Raw genomic sequence first — 13,984 nt, forward strand, 5'->3', positions numbered from 1 at the left:
CCACAAAACAGATGATTTCTTTACTCTTCCAAAACAAAACCCAAGACTTTCCCCTTTGTAGTAGTAACCCTCCCTATCAATATGGCCCCTTTGTCCTACACAAGCACGTTTCACTCGGGAAATCACTTAAACCAAAGCTAATATTGTTTCACCTGCTGCTTGAGAAGGGGAAAAGTACATACCTCCAAATCCTTTCATATTTCACTCAGAGCTGCCAGCTGCATAATGTTACCCAATTCTTAAAGGTTGTAGAGGTGAGATCTGATCGTCATGTTTGCTGCAGATTAATCTCTTCTGTCACTTAATTTCCTGCTTCCAAATGCTTGTGGGCTTCTCAGATTAGCCGATATGATCCAAAAGATAATACAATGTTACAACACAGCAACTTTTAAAACCGAAACAGATTTAGAAGGATTTAAATCTTTGGTGCACTTGCAAAGCTGTAGCATTTCCCCAAAATAGGTCAAAAAGCAGGTTATTAATGTTACACTTGCCTTTAGCAATAATTGTAGGGATTTAGAAAGAAGAGTTGTATTTGCGTTTATCAGCATTTTGGTTGACTGCTGGGCTGCTGACTGGACCGGATCTCAGCAGAGGACCATGAGTTGCCCGTCCTCAGCCGGAGGAGGGCCGGTAAGGCAGGCAGTGGGTGTCCAGGCTACTGTCAACGGATTGGGTTCGCTCTGTCCCCCGCTGGCTCCCTGCCCCCATCCGCTGGGGTTCCCAGACCAGCCCTGGAGCTGATGGCTCGGTATGAGTGCCCGGTGTGTTTCGACTACGTGCTGCACTGTAGTCGACCAAAATCCCGGACGATTTAAAAGTTCCACCCAAACATTATTTTTAGGTATGAAAAGTAGGACATGTCCTAGAAAAAGAGGACCTCTGGTCACCCTACCCCCCAACCACTAGGCCACCCAAAGCAGGCATTAGCGTGAAGGGTCTTGCCTAAGGACTAGTGTTGCACCGATACCAGTATCGGCCAGGGCCCCGATCCAGCACAAAAATTGTGAAATCTGTATCGGCAAATACCTACAAATAGGGCACCAATACCATTTTGAGAGCCAAAAGTTTGTTCAACTATTGTCACCCATTTCAAGTAGGCAATACAAAGTTCTACAGCAAAAAGGTATGCAGCAGCTTGACAAAGCCATGATGACAATTATTTTACATCTAAGTATTATGCAGTTCTTCATAATGCAGTTCGGTATGGTATCGGCCGACACTGCAAAGCCAGGTATCGGGGCCAAAAAAGGGCATCTGCGCAACACTATTAAGGACCCATACTGGCAACTCATTCCAACTGGGATACAAACCAAGGCTTCCTATTTGGACGGGGGACTTAACACTTGAGCTAGCTAAAGTGCAGTTAGTATTACAGAATAATGTATCAAGAGGTAGAAATTAAGTAACAAGAGAAAAGTTAGGACCTTAAAACAGTCTCACAAAGTATAATATCCTGAGATAATGTGTTACCAGTTTTTGTATAAAACAAGAAAGGCCATCTAGAAAACAGCCCCATGCTTAAGGACGGTCATGGTTTGTTTTTTTTCCAGCCGAAAGAGCTGGAAAAAACTTCTACAGGAAGTTTGAAAAACGGTGAGGAATGTACAGTAAAAAAAACCTTGAAGGTAACTATGACAGTAAAAATAAAAGATGGCATCTCAGAGTAGCCAAGAAACTATTAAAACCCCACATAGCACTGTCCTTTAAAAAAAGCATCCTAGGTAAATTAAAAATAAAAAATAAATAAAAAAAAATTCTGTCACATCATTAGAAATATAAAACAAAATGGCAGCAGTTTACTAAATATAACTGTAGCTTCAACTGCAATTGTTTGCTTTGGTCATACAAGAGTAAGGCTAACATCTAGAGGAGGCCAGATCGATACAAAATATTAATTTCATTAATATCTAGTCAGTACCGTATTGATACTCCAGTGGTGAGATCTAACCTTGGCTTCAGAATTACTATTGTTTGCACAGGTACGGTTTCGTCAGAGGTGCTGTAGAGCTGCTTCCATCTTAGCACGGAGTGGAAGCAGAGGCAGGTTGTCAGGTTTACATTTCAGGTCCTGTTCCTGAATTCTGACTTCTTTACTAAGATACTATTGTTTTTGCAGCTTTGTTAGGTGTACATTTTTTGTGTGACCACCATCAAACAAGATGGCTCATGTGTGCAAAGATGTGCAAGGAGGTAACAATGCAATGCATGTCAGAATGTGCATCGGTGCTGAAGTTGAGCCAATAATATGACTACCGGTACCTACAATAACTGTGTCTGTTATGAATCTTTTACGTTAATATTTGACCTTGCAGAAACCTGCTCCTCTGCACCTCTGCGAGTGTCACCTTTAAACAACGTCAATAAAATTGGACTTTTGTGACTAAGGAATCTTAAAAATCGTATATACTATCTAATCAATTAAGTACATTAGCATTATATATGTCAATATGGAAAGCACCTTAAAACATCAGCCTACCTCAAGAATGCAGTGCTGTTCACTGTGTGTTATGCCATCTGTGGGTATTGCATTGAATTTCTTCTGAAACAGTCTATTGTTTTTATGTTTTTTTGTGTATCTTTTGTCCTTGTTACATGTATGTTTCATCTTTGGTCCGTATTTCTTGTTACATGTACCATATGTTTCTACTTGTACCTTTAGCTTCCATCCTGTGGGACTAAGGATGGAAACTAGTCTTGAGCTCAATCCAAGGGTATTTTCAGCTCCTGCTGTTCATTAATACATGCTGTCCCTTTCAAATAAAGAAAGAACTAGATCTGAAAGTGCTTTAGGCTTAGGCTGTACAAAAAGAAATAACATTTTTAAGACGCATCGGAAGACTGAAACATATGGGGTACAACAACATATTTAGACATACTACCAATGAATACAGTACATACTACAGTAAAGACACATAAAAGCATTTAAGACATTAAATGGCTATACATCACTTTTAGCTTTTGCAACATAAGCAGGGAGGACAGATGCAGGAACTCTACATGTTATCCTGCTACAGTCTCATTGTCAGACATTGAGGTGCAGGAAAGGCAGGCAGGAAATCATAATAGACCTCAGGGGAGATTACAGGAAGCTGGACTTGCCATTATTGACCTAAACAAGATACATTGAGTTTTTCTCTTGTATGTCTTAGCTTTTTTTTTTTTTTTCAATCCACTTGTACATTTTGACAAACTATAAGATGCTATTTCTTTAAAACAACTAGAACATGCACATAAAGGAACTTTACAAAAAATAAAGGTCAGGTCATCTGATGGCCTTGGCAGGGCTTGGCACAAGAAACCTAATAGGCCCCACCCATGACATTCACCATCATGATTACATTTTCACATAAGCCTATTCAGTTGTTTATAGTCATTAATTTAATTGAACTTGAATTATATGTTAACTAATCATTATGTGTCAATGATCATTTGATTCATGTGGTAGTAAAATTCAAGAATCTATTCAAAATCTAATTTTATTATTCCTCTTGACATCCACCTTTTTAAGTAATCATCTATTTTGCATACCCAAATACAAAAGCAAAAACAAAAGTAACTGAAGGCCAAATTGCTTGTGTAAGGCATCATTTGAAAGCTAACATTTTCTAGTTTCTGAAAATATAAATAAGAAAAGTTTGACTAAAACACAGCCTAATCTGCATCAGTTAAAGCATCACTCCTATTTTTATTTTTCCTTCTTGAAAATAGGTATTTTTTGAATAGCAGTAACAAAGATGTGTTTGATAGTAAACATGTGTTTTTAAATGAATTCTGCATCAGAATTAACAACTGCAAAAAAAAAAAAAAAAATTCAGACATCTAGTTATAATTCACAATTCACAACACATGTCATTAAAAGGCGCTTCACAAAATTTCTGGTGTATCTCCAAACCTCTCAAAAGGTCTCAAACTATTCCAAATTGTGCTTATTGCTTTTCCACAACAATTTGACACATAAAATGACACCGAAGCATTTTGATCGCCGTAAAAATTTTTGGAGCAGGCATTTTTCCATTTTTCTAACATTTCCATATGGTGATCTAGCAGTGTGCAATTATCCAGTTTCTGCTCTGCCTTTGCTCTCTAACCATAACCAGTTTATTTAAATTAGCCTTTCTCACTATTATTTGAAAGCTAATTTCCTTTGGAGCCAAAAATGTCTTGTGGACTTAACCAACGGCAGCGGGACTTTATGAGGCATGATATGATGGGACTCTGTGCGTATTAGACTCACAGATAGGAAGTGCTCGTTTTGTATTTCGAGGGCTGTCCCTTAGTGGAATCTAAACCAGAATCGATGGGGACACTACACTGCTTTGTAGGCTGGAAAGTGATGAAAACAAACATACCCATCCGAAGGCCAATGCATCAGAAAGTAAATCTTATTAGCAGGATGATAAACATTAGCTCTAATGGCAAAAAAATGACTTCATGTGGGGATCTTCACATCATGCAATGTTTTTATTACAATTATGTTGGATTACTTTCAATCTGTGGACCCTTATGGACAAAAGAATACAAACAGTTAAAGATTGGACTTATGATATGGCCTCAGGATCACTTAAAAGGTAGGAAGTCGAAGCATTACTTTAAAAATTATGATTGATCTTGTGATATATCTTTATTAATTGCGCTTTTGTGTCCATAAAATTAACTTGGTGATTGAATTATGGAGAATCTAAACTTTTTAACAATGTATAACATGTCTATATTGGTAAAAGTTTAACTATTGTTATTTTCATGCATACTGTTGTGTTTAATAGAAATACACACAAAGGTTTTCTGGCAACCTGGTGGATTTTAAGAACTTGAATACATTTTAAACTCATGCATAGAAATGCCATCTCTGTACATTGATTTTTGGCTTCTTATAAGGCACATCCTCACAATGTCTTAAACACTTGGTCATTAAGTATAAAGGATTTATGTAATACAAATAATCTACAGACAAAAATATCTAATCATGTATTTATTTAGGATAAGGAGAGAATGTTGTTATTCCAGCTTACGCATATGAAGTATATCTGAAGTAAATAGCACATTGGCACTTTTTATTTTTTAGAAAGTGTAACCCTTTTAGCTTTTCATACCTGTTGCAGTTTCAATAGTTCAAACGTATACGCTGCTTGTGATGCACATGTTGAGATCTGAGTTCAGAATGTTACGGGCAAAACCTTTCTGTAGGTAAAACGGAACTGAAGGTAGATTTTACCCGGGGCTGGAGGAATACTTCTTATATAATTAGGGTTTCTATGTGGTATTGAAGAAGTTGCCTGACCTACAGCTGTGGGAAGTTTTAGGTTGAATATGTTCCAATGTCTTGCTGTAGTGCAGAGCATTTAGTAGGATACTGGTTGAGTTAGTAGCCAAAACCTTTTAAAAGGGATAGTAAAGTGTAATGGGTTCCTCCTCATTACTGAAAGGGCAACTGTGGAGGGAAACAATTTATGCTTCATGTGTTTGTAGAGAATAAATGAAGTCCAGAGACACTGTTCAAAGGCAGTCTGATGAGTCATAAACCCTCTTTGATGTTTTAGTCAGTAGCTGCCTCCAGCCGACAGGCCTCGTCTAAACAAGCTTTGGCTACGTTCATGATAAGGCTGACTCAGGATAGTGAGCACTAGCTTTACACCAGTTAAGGAAGGCAGCGTTGAGAAGAAATTGCAGTTGCAAGAGAAGCAAGGGAGGGAAACGGAAAAGAAAAATGGGTGCATCCCAGGGCGTGCACAGGGAAGGAAACTCACTCCTATTGCCCAGTGGGAGGGGAAGGTTTCCTTTCTCTGCTGTTATGCAACAGATTTGATTTGTGTCCGAATAGAAAGTCACACTGCATGGAACACTGGGGATAGATTTATGTTTGAAAATGTTTCAAACATTTTCCTGGCATTTCAGATCAGAAATGTTCATTCTACCATCACAGCCCTGAGGAATACATTTTCCATATTTCTTATGAGAAAACACGTAAAGTGGACACTGCAGAAGGTCACTGTTCAAAGATACAGTAAACGGTTTTGCATCTGGGCCACAGCTGGACCAATGCAGAATGGTTGGATTAAAGCTGTCCTAAATGATGATAGAGAGCAAAGGGAAGACAAAAACAGACAGAGAGAAAAAGAGGGCAGAGAGCTAAGCGGGGCGAACATTAATCTCGTGTCTGCCCGTATTGTACAATCCAGATGTTGTTCTAGCAGAGCCGATTCAATTTGGCAGATGCACTGTGTGCTATATCCTCCCAACAAATCATCACAGGTGGATAAAACAGACAACTTCCTTTCCCTATATTTGTGAAAATATGGGACAAAATTTATGAGTATTATAAAAAGAAATAGAAATGTAAAATGTGGCCTTTACATACTTATAAAGGTCCAAGCAGATTACTGCCATATGTTCAATTTTTCTTTTCTTTTCTTTTTTTTTAACAGTAAACACTCATTGTTATCAGCTTCAATGCGTGAATGGAAGTCTAGCTGTCCCTGAACAACCTCACACATGGCTTCCCTTTGTAGAAACAAAAGACTCAATTTGGTTTACTGAGCTGCCACCAGTGAGAAATGAACCAAAGGAGCGAAACTTTTCAGGCAAACCCACTTTAAATTATCAAACTATGAGAGCAATTACTCATTGGATGATAAAAGGTATAGGCAGCGAATGGTCCTGACAAACAAAAATAAAGCTGTTAATGCTTTTTGGTGTGATGCCAGACTTCACACATGGCCAGTTTATCAACTATACATGCAAGCCTTGAAGTTCTTTAGCAGAAAGAAAAAAAAAAAGCTTAGAGCTAAACAGTAATTCAAGCAGCAGACCTGCAACACAGGCATCTTCTGCCAGATTCCATTTGTATAGTTTAACTGAAGTGATGCTTACACTGTCAAAATCAGCGGCGATTGTTTCCAGGCCCTCACTGGGCTTTTATTATGGTTTATGACAAAGTCAGTTGCAAGTTTCTTCAGGTGGAGCTGTGCATCTAAAAGAACAGACCTAAGTGTTTACATAAGGGAGCCAAGTATGGATCCCATGCATCCATTTCCTGTGCCTTCACATCATTAATCTACTAAGACCTATTTGTAATGTCAGTTTTTCCTCATTACAAGTCCAATAGGTCATATCTTCCTTATGACATAAAAAGACATATTTGCTTAGAGTTTTGGTTTGAGATGTTCTTTTCTTGCAGAGTTCAAGACAGGATTTATTCAGTCAGGATTGTAGTTCACAGAGTAATTTGATTATTTTACTTAAAAAAATAAGCAAACACTTTCATAACATCCCATTCCTAATACAAGGGCTCTAAAATTAAACTTCTTTCTCTTTGCAGCTTTAACACTTTTGATTCTATAGATAAGGCAATCCTCAAGGTATAGCTGCTTATGGAAATAGATGTTATTGGGCTCTTTGTGAGGTCAAGCACTGATGTAGAACAAAAGGGCAACTCTCAGATAGTCTCCTCTTCATTTCATTTTAAAAAGTGCACTGTTGGTGTGAGGGCAGGGCTTTCTCACACTCATTATCAAGATCCCTTGGCTTTGCTTTGTGGCTTAGCGTGCAGTTAGGTGGGATCAGAAGGGGACAACAACAAGCTGTCCCCACATAGTTTGGACCATGAGTTGTCCCAGCTGTTCCTTCATTCGTGATGCATTAAGGACTGAACAAACCTCTGAAGGAAATCCACACTTTAACGTCCTGTCGACCAACCTTCACACTTAGGATAATTGGGACAACAAAAGTACTCTTACAGTTAGCTGCCAAGGCGTGACTCATCCAATAGGTTGTCAGACCGCAAATCTTCTTGTCATGTAAGGTTTGTTTCACCACTTTGGTCATGGATGCCAAATTTTAATAAAGCTCTTTACATAAGCTGAAAGCCCCATGAAGTTCGGAGGTCTGTCGCTAATGACCATTTGTTTCTCTGTTCCTGATCACATCCACTTGGTCGCAAATCCTTCAAGCATTGACCATAAATGTGGCAAAGATGCCGTAACAAAATAATTGGTAACAAAGACTGAGGTATTCACAAATACTAGTATACACACCCTGTCAACTTTGTAACCCTTGCTGCTACTTAATGTACTTGAGTAATAAATAGAAAACCAAGAAGCCAGGTGATGATGTGAATGCTGACTTTGCAATGCATCATGTTCTGACACTGTAAAAAAGACCCAGTTATGCTGTAAGGACATATGTAGGTGGTCTCCTATTTTTACCTGGCTGGGACTGTCATTCACCCTCCAAAAACTCTACAGAGTCCCATTCTTCCAGACAGGGAAGACTTTCAGAACAATAATTCCGGTTACCAGTGAAACACACCATGATATGCATTATTACTCTATACTAATGCCCTTCAACTCCCAACCTCTTTTCAATGCTTGGGGTACAAACAGAGTGACTTTCTCCAAGAGGTCTGGTTGAATAAGGTTTGGATGACCAGTCAAAAATGTCGTGTTGCCTGCTGCTACATCAATGTTACAGACATTAAGAACCCTTGGTTTCATAATAGATTCATGCATATGTAGGTTGAAGAAAATCCAGAAATGAGTCCTGACAACCAACGTAACTTTCCTTTAATTATTTCTAACTTTATAGCTAGAAAGGATCATAACCTGAATTTATAGAAAGTTTTTTTTTTTTTTTGTGCAAAAAGAGATGTGATTTGGTGCTTTTAAAACCCTCTTGCTTTTCTTAAAGAAAGAAAACAAGAGGTTTTATAAATCCAAGGCAGAAAATGGTGTCCTTCTTCCTTCTGACTCTTAGGCATCTGTCTTGCTTTCATCTAAATTTTAGATGTTTGCCTCAAGAAGAAGCCACAGGTTGTTCAGTCCTCTCAACCACGAGGATTGCTGCTGTGATTTGGTTAAATGCTCCCATATGACGATCAGATAGGAAGCACTGAAAACAGTCTCATTTTTAATAAAGTCAAAACAACAAATAATGCAAAACATTACATTTTCCTCAATTCAGACAAGAAATATCTGTGGCAACTGAATTTAGTGGTTTTCACTTTATAAGGGCTTGTAACAGGGTATACACTACAAATATGGTGTTTTTCCTTCCTGTTAATTGAAAAAAGGCATAATTTATAATCATATAAAAGAGGTTTCTCCATCTACTGAATTTAAATCAGCAGTGAAGTTACACATACTACAGACACTGACTTTTTGGCTTTCTCCGAGACATTAGATGCGCCTGAGGTTGTCCTGCAGTCACTCTATTAGACAGAATGTCGGGAGGAACAGAATAAAGCAGGAAATCCAAGGCCGAAGGGGAGCTAGAGGGCTCAACGATGGAAGCAGACAAGACCGACAGCGACCATGAGACAGGAACTGATCAAACGGGCAGACACAGAACTGTCCTGTTCCTGCATGGCAGCTGAAACTCACTGCTGATCTCTCCATTCTGACAGCTGTGCCCTGATCGCTCTTTCTCTCTCTACAAACTAGGCACATGCACAGCGATCCCCATCTGGCACTGGTGCAGGCACTAAGCTCCTGCCAGTAAGTGTGATCTGTGCACGGGAGGTGGACTGTGTTTGTCTGAGTTTGATGATGGGGGTTGGGGCATGGCCTCAGCCAACCATCAAGACAACTTCCGCAAGACCCAAGCATTTTAATTCCTGCCTCTAATCCTATTTGTTCAGGATAATGAGCAACACGCAAACTATCGGGGCAGCAAGCCATGAAGGAAAAAAGTAAGTCGAGGCTTGTTCAACTTTTAGTGAATGGCAACTGGTAAATCTTTTTTCTACACAGAGATTAAGGATCACTGACAATGTTATTTATTTTAATAAGCCAACTGAAAAAAATCAAACATACCTATTAGATATTGCACTTATTCAATACAGAGTTTATCATTTCAAGCGTTTATTTCTTTAAATATTGATGTGTTTGCTTGCGGCAAAAATACCGGTCGTCTAATATTAAAAAAAATTGGATAAGCCCAATAAAGAAGACACTTTAATACATCAGTGTTATTGTATTTCCATGTCATGCACGGTCACAGACCCAGTCAACAAAGGTCTTAAAGTCATAGGGATATCATATTTAAAAGTCAAATCATTCTGGCTTCAACATGTATATAAATGTACTCTTTATCAGTCCCAAAATTTAAATGAAAAATTATGTCTTTTAATCTGTTTTTTTTTTTTTTTTGTTATCTTATGCAGGCCAGTTAGTTATACGTCAGCTTGTACACCTAAATTCGGCCAATCATATATCAAAGGTCATCTGTCAAATTTTTTCGGTCATAGCATCTTGATTCATATTTCGCAGCTAATATATGGTTGAAATAAGAATCATTTACTTTCCCATTGAGTTCCGTCCCAGTGTTCACGGGGATGGACGTCTGTGTCTTCGGCAGGCGTAGAGCTAACAGAACTGGCAGCGTTGCGAGGCAAGGGCTCAAACATGTACGGCTGTAAGCCTTCTACACCAAACCAAGCTTCTGCCGCCGTGGCGTCCTCTTCCACAACATCTTCGTCCCCGTTTTCCTCCTCTAAATAAAAAATGTATGACGGACCTCCAACACAAAACTCTCCTCCTCTTGCATGTTTCCTTTGTCCATAGCGTTCCTTGACAGTGTCAGTTCTAAGTCACCAATTTAGTGCTACTTGGTCCCAATGGAATTTCCCATTGGGAACCTACTAGCTACAACCATCCCGCCCTCTTGATAAACGACCAATCACATTGACTCTCTTTACACTTGTGTAAAATTGTGCACCACTCGGGAGAACTCCGAACTGCAACGGTTGGAACGGCCGTTTCCCTACGACTTTAAGGTAGAGCTGGTAACTGCAAAAGAAGCAGGAACTTCATCCTGGGATAATAACAGAAAGTTGACTGGAAGGAAAAAAGTGTGGTCGAAAAAGTGCAAACTGAACAGGAACTTTGAAATAAATGTCAAGTCAACAGGATTTTTGGGATTGCTGAGTTGTGAAGTGAGGCTGCAGTCAGAGCTTCAACAGCAAACACATACACACATATCCAGGATCTGAGCTGCACCTGCCACATCCCTTGCATTAGAGACCTCTGTGAAAGCATTTTATAAAACTGGTTAAAAAAATTATTGGAGTGGCTTAAAAAATAGACTGTTTTCTAAGTGATAAATCAGGCATGTCTTGGGAATCTCTTTCAAAGGCCCTTAAGGCTGATATTCAAGCAACTGTGGCTCTTTCAACACAAAAAAAAAGCCAATGGCTGATCATCACGCCATGTTGCATGAATATATTGATTTATAGAGAAGCAGCCTCGATCAAGTATGGAGATGTGGTGCCAAACTTCAAAATGTTTATTAATCATATAAAGAAAGACTTCATCTTTACTCACCACCAGTTCAGAGAAGCGTGCATTCAGTTCCTCTGCTGGCGGCATCGGGGAGCTGAATTCCAGCAGCTGCAGTGGCACTGTGTCCTTTAGGTTGATCTCTGGGGGCTCGCTGCTGCCGAAGCAGCACAGGAAGCCCAGACCCGCCCGCGTCCTCTTCCTGGGGGGCATGGTGGCTACGGCGGTGAAGCTGGCAGTGGTGGTGCTGGACCAGGAATGCAGAGGAAGGGGCAAGGGAGGGGGGAGTGGAGAGGATGATGAGACTGCTATCTAGGGGGCATGATCTGGAAAAGAGAGAAGAAAAATGGAAAATATTAGAGATGCCGGCAATCGTATTGTCTGAATAATTCTTTGTTCAAGAAGATTTAAGATGCTTTGTTCCATATCTAGAGAAGCGTTTTTGTTTTCATCATCTCTGATACTAAGAAGTGATGCATGTTTCCAGCAGCCTCAAATGGTTAGGAAAACAAAAAACCTACACCACATCCACACAAACATCACAAAGCCACCTGCAGAATGCGCATCAGAGGAAATTCTCAATTTAGTGGTTTTTCAAAGGCCAGTTTGGGGATTTTCTTGCAGTCTTACCAAAAAAAAAAAAAAAGCCTTTGATTCCAAAAGCATCATTTCTACAGTGTTTGCACTTCTACCACAACAGAGAAATCGCTTGTGATAGAGATATAATAATGGATCTGCAGTGCATACATGACTACTGCAAGAGGAAAAGAAAACTACTGTAATGCAGAAACCTTCTGAGTGCTTTGAAAAGGGCATTGGTGGTTTCTTCTTCATTGAGATGTAAATATTCTAACCAGCCCTTTGGTATGCTTTACTTTAGCATATTTTTGGATGACAAGGCAAATGTTTTGGAGATACTTTCAACTTTCATAATCAACACAATTACTTGAACGACAAATACACTTCAAAGAGCAAAAGAGTATCAGAGCTTGAACCACATCATAAGAATAACCAGTCTATAAATGTTACATCCTCATTCGGATATTTTTACTTGGCCTTTAAAGAGGTAGGTACATCCTGAGAGCATTAACACAAATGTTTAATGAGGCAATTCAATTTTTTTTTACTTCAGTATACAGAGATTCCTATCCCAATATACTGTTTCCTGAGTACGAATCTCCACCATCTCTTGCCTGCGTTTGTTCGGTGTAGGAGTTCTCACTGTGCAGTCTAAATTTAGCAGTATAATAAATTCTTTATGAATGTACTTGTCCCTCAGAAAGAACAAGCAGAGAAAGAAAAAAGACTAACTATATTTCCCATTTGACCATTATAAAACATTTCCCATTACAAGTTGTTATTTTCAGTTGGTAAAAAGACCAGAGTTATGGACATAATCAGTGCTAAATTAAATGTTTTTCACAACCAAAATAGGAAAAATACTTAAATTTTTTCCCCTATAATCACCTTAACAAGCATACATTATTTCATGTCTGTTGCATCAGTAGTCTGCTGGTCAGTGAAATCATTCATGACACGCTGAAGATGCATGCGATTTATTTGACACCATGTATATGTGTTTTGAAAGCTGAGGTGACAACCCCTCAACCCCCACCCAACCCCAGGATAGCAGTGACCAACCTTAAGGCTGTAAAGCTAATTATAGCTTTTAACCTATTGCATCTATATTGCAGCTGGTTTAATGGATACTGTTAGCGCTCTAAACAAACTGCTTAAACAACAAGCTGAAAAATAAATTAATTTAACAACCTTGCTTATGTTTCTTTTACATAAAATCTTTTTGGGTATTTTTCTTTCCTCAACCAAACCTCTGCAAGAAGAGAAGCGTTTCTAAATTATTATTATTATTTTATCACTTTATTGTCCTACAATGGGGGAGTTCTGGAAATTCTTTTAACCCTTACTCTGAAAGACACACAGCCTTACGCTCCTATCCTGTGTCTCTCATTATCGCCTTCATCTTCACTCTCTCACCAAAGCCCACATGCAAGCAGCCCTCACTCAACACCAGTCCAGCTGGCCTGCTTCCAGCTCGGAGGAATCCAAACGCACACAGCATACCTTATATATAGTCCAAATAATAAGACAGTCAGAAATTAAAGATTGGCCATTTATGTAACTTTTGTCTGTATGCAATCTCAACCAGATAGAGCATGTTCACTGCCATCAGACCATCTCTAGGCTTATATTTTCCTCTCTCCCTGTCATTTTCCATTATTCCTCTCCTCTAGGCTAAATCAGAGAGACAGCTCCGTGCAACAACTCTTCATCCGACGGTAACATATGTCATTTTTCCTTGCCACTGCTTAGCATCCACTTATTCAATCTTTAATCCTCCTCTTTCTGTTTCCTGTCTTTTACTGAATCATCAGTTTTGGGTCACTGCTGTCATTCTGGGAGTGGTTTTGCAGAAAAACACATTTTTTCATTATTTTAAAGGATTTATATGCTGGATTAAGAAAGTACTTTGCATACTTACTTTTATTTGAGATATATACTTTGAATTAAAGGGAAGAAAGTGGCCACTTCAAGATGATTGGAAAACTTTTTAATATGTTAATTTAACAATGTAAGACAAGGTCATCAATTCAAACTGCAAAAGGTTATTGTAAATACTGAAAAAGCTAAATCCTTTCTTTTCCTTTCCTAAGTTGTACCAGGTGGGTATACTGACAAAGCTTATACTGGTT

At 38.9% G+C, this 13,984-nt stretch overlaps 1 protein-coding gene across 1 annotated transcript in view; it reads right to left on the reverse strand.

Annotated features, from left to right (window-relative positions):
* The window catches only part of LOC107099767 (disheveled-associated activator of morphogenesis 2-like), a 115,479-nt gene that overhangs the window by 59,607 nt on the left and 41,888 nt on the right, over positions 1-13,984 (reverse strand). Inside the window, 1 exon segment of the mRNA XM_015398028.1 lies at positions 11,319-11,599. Coding sequence (XP_015253514.1) covers positions 11,319-11,486 — 168 coding nt within the window. The 5' untranslated portion in view covers positions 11,487-11,599.

Source organism: Cyprinodon variegatus, unplaced genomic scaffold (genome assembly GCF_000732505.1).
Source record: "Cyprinodon variegatus isolate N-32 unplaced genomic scaffold, C_variegatus-1.0 Scaffold905, whole genome shotgun sequence".
Taxonomy (NCBI): Eukaryota; Metazoa; Chordata; class Actinopteri; order Cyprinodontiformes; family Cyprinodontidae; genus Cyprinodon; species Cyprinodon variegatus.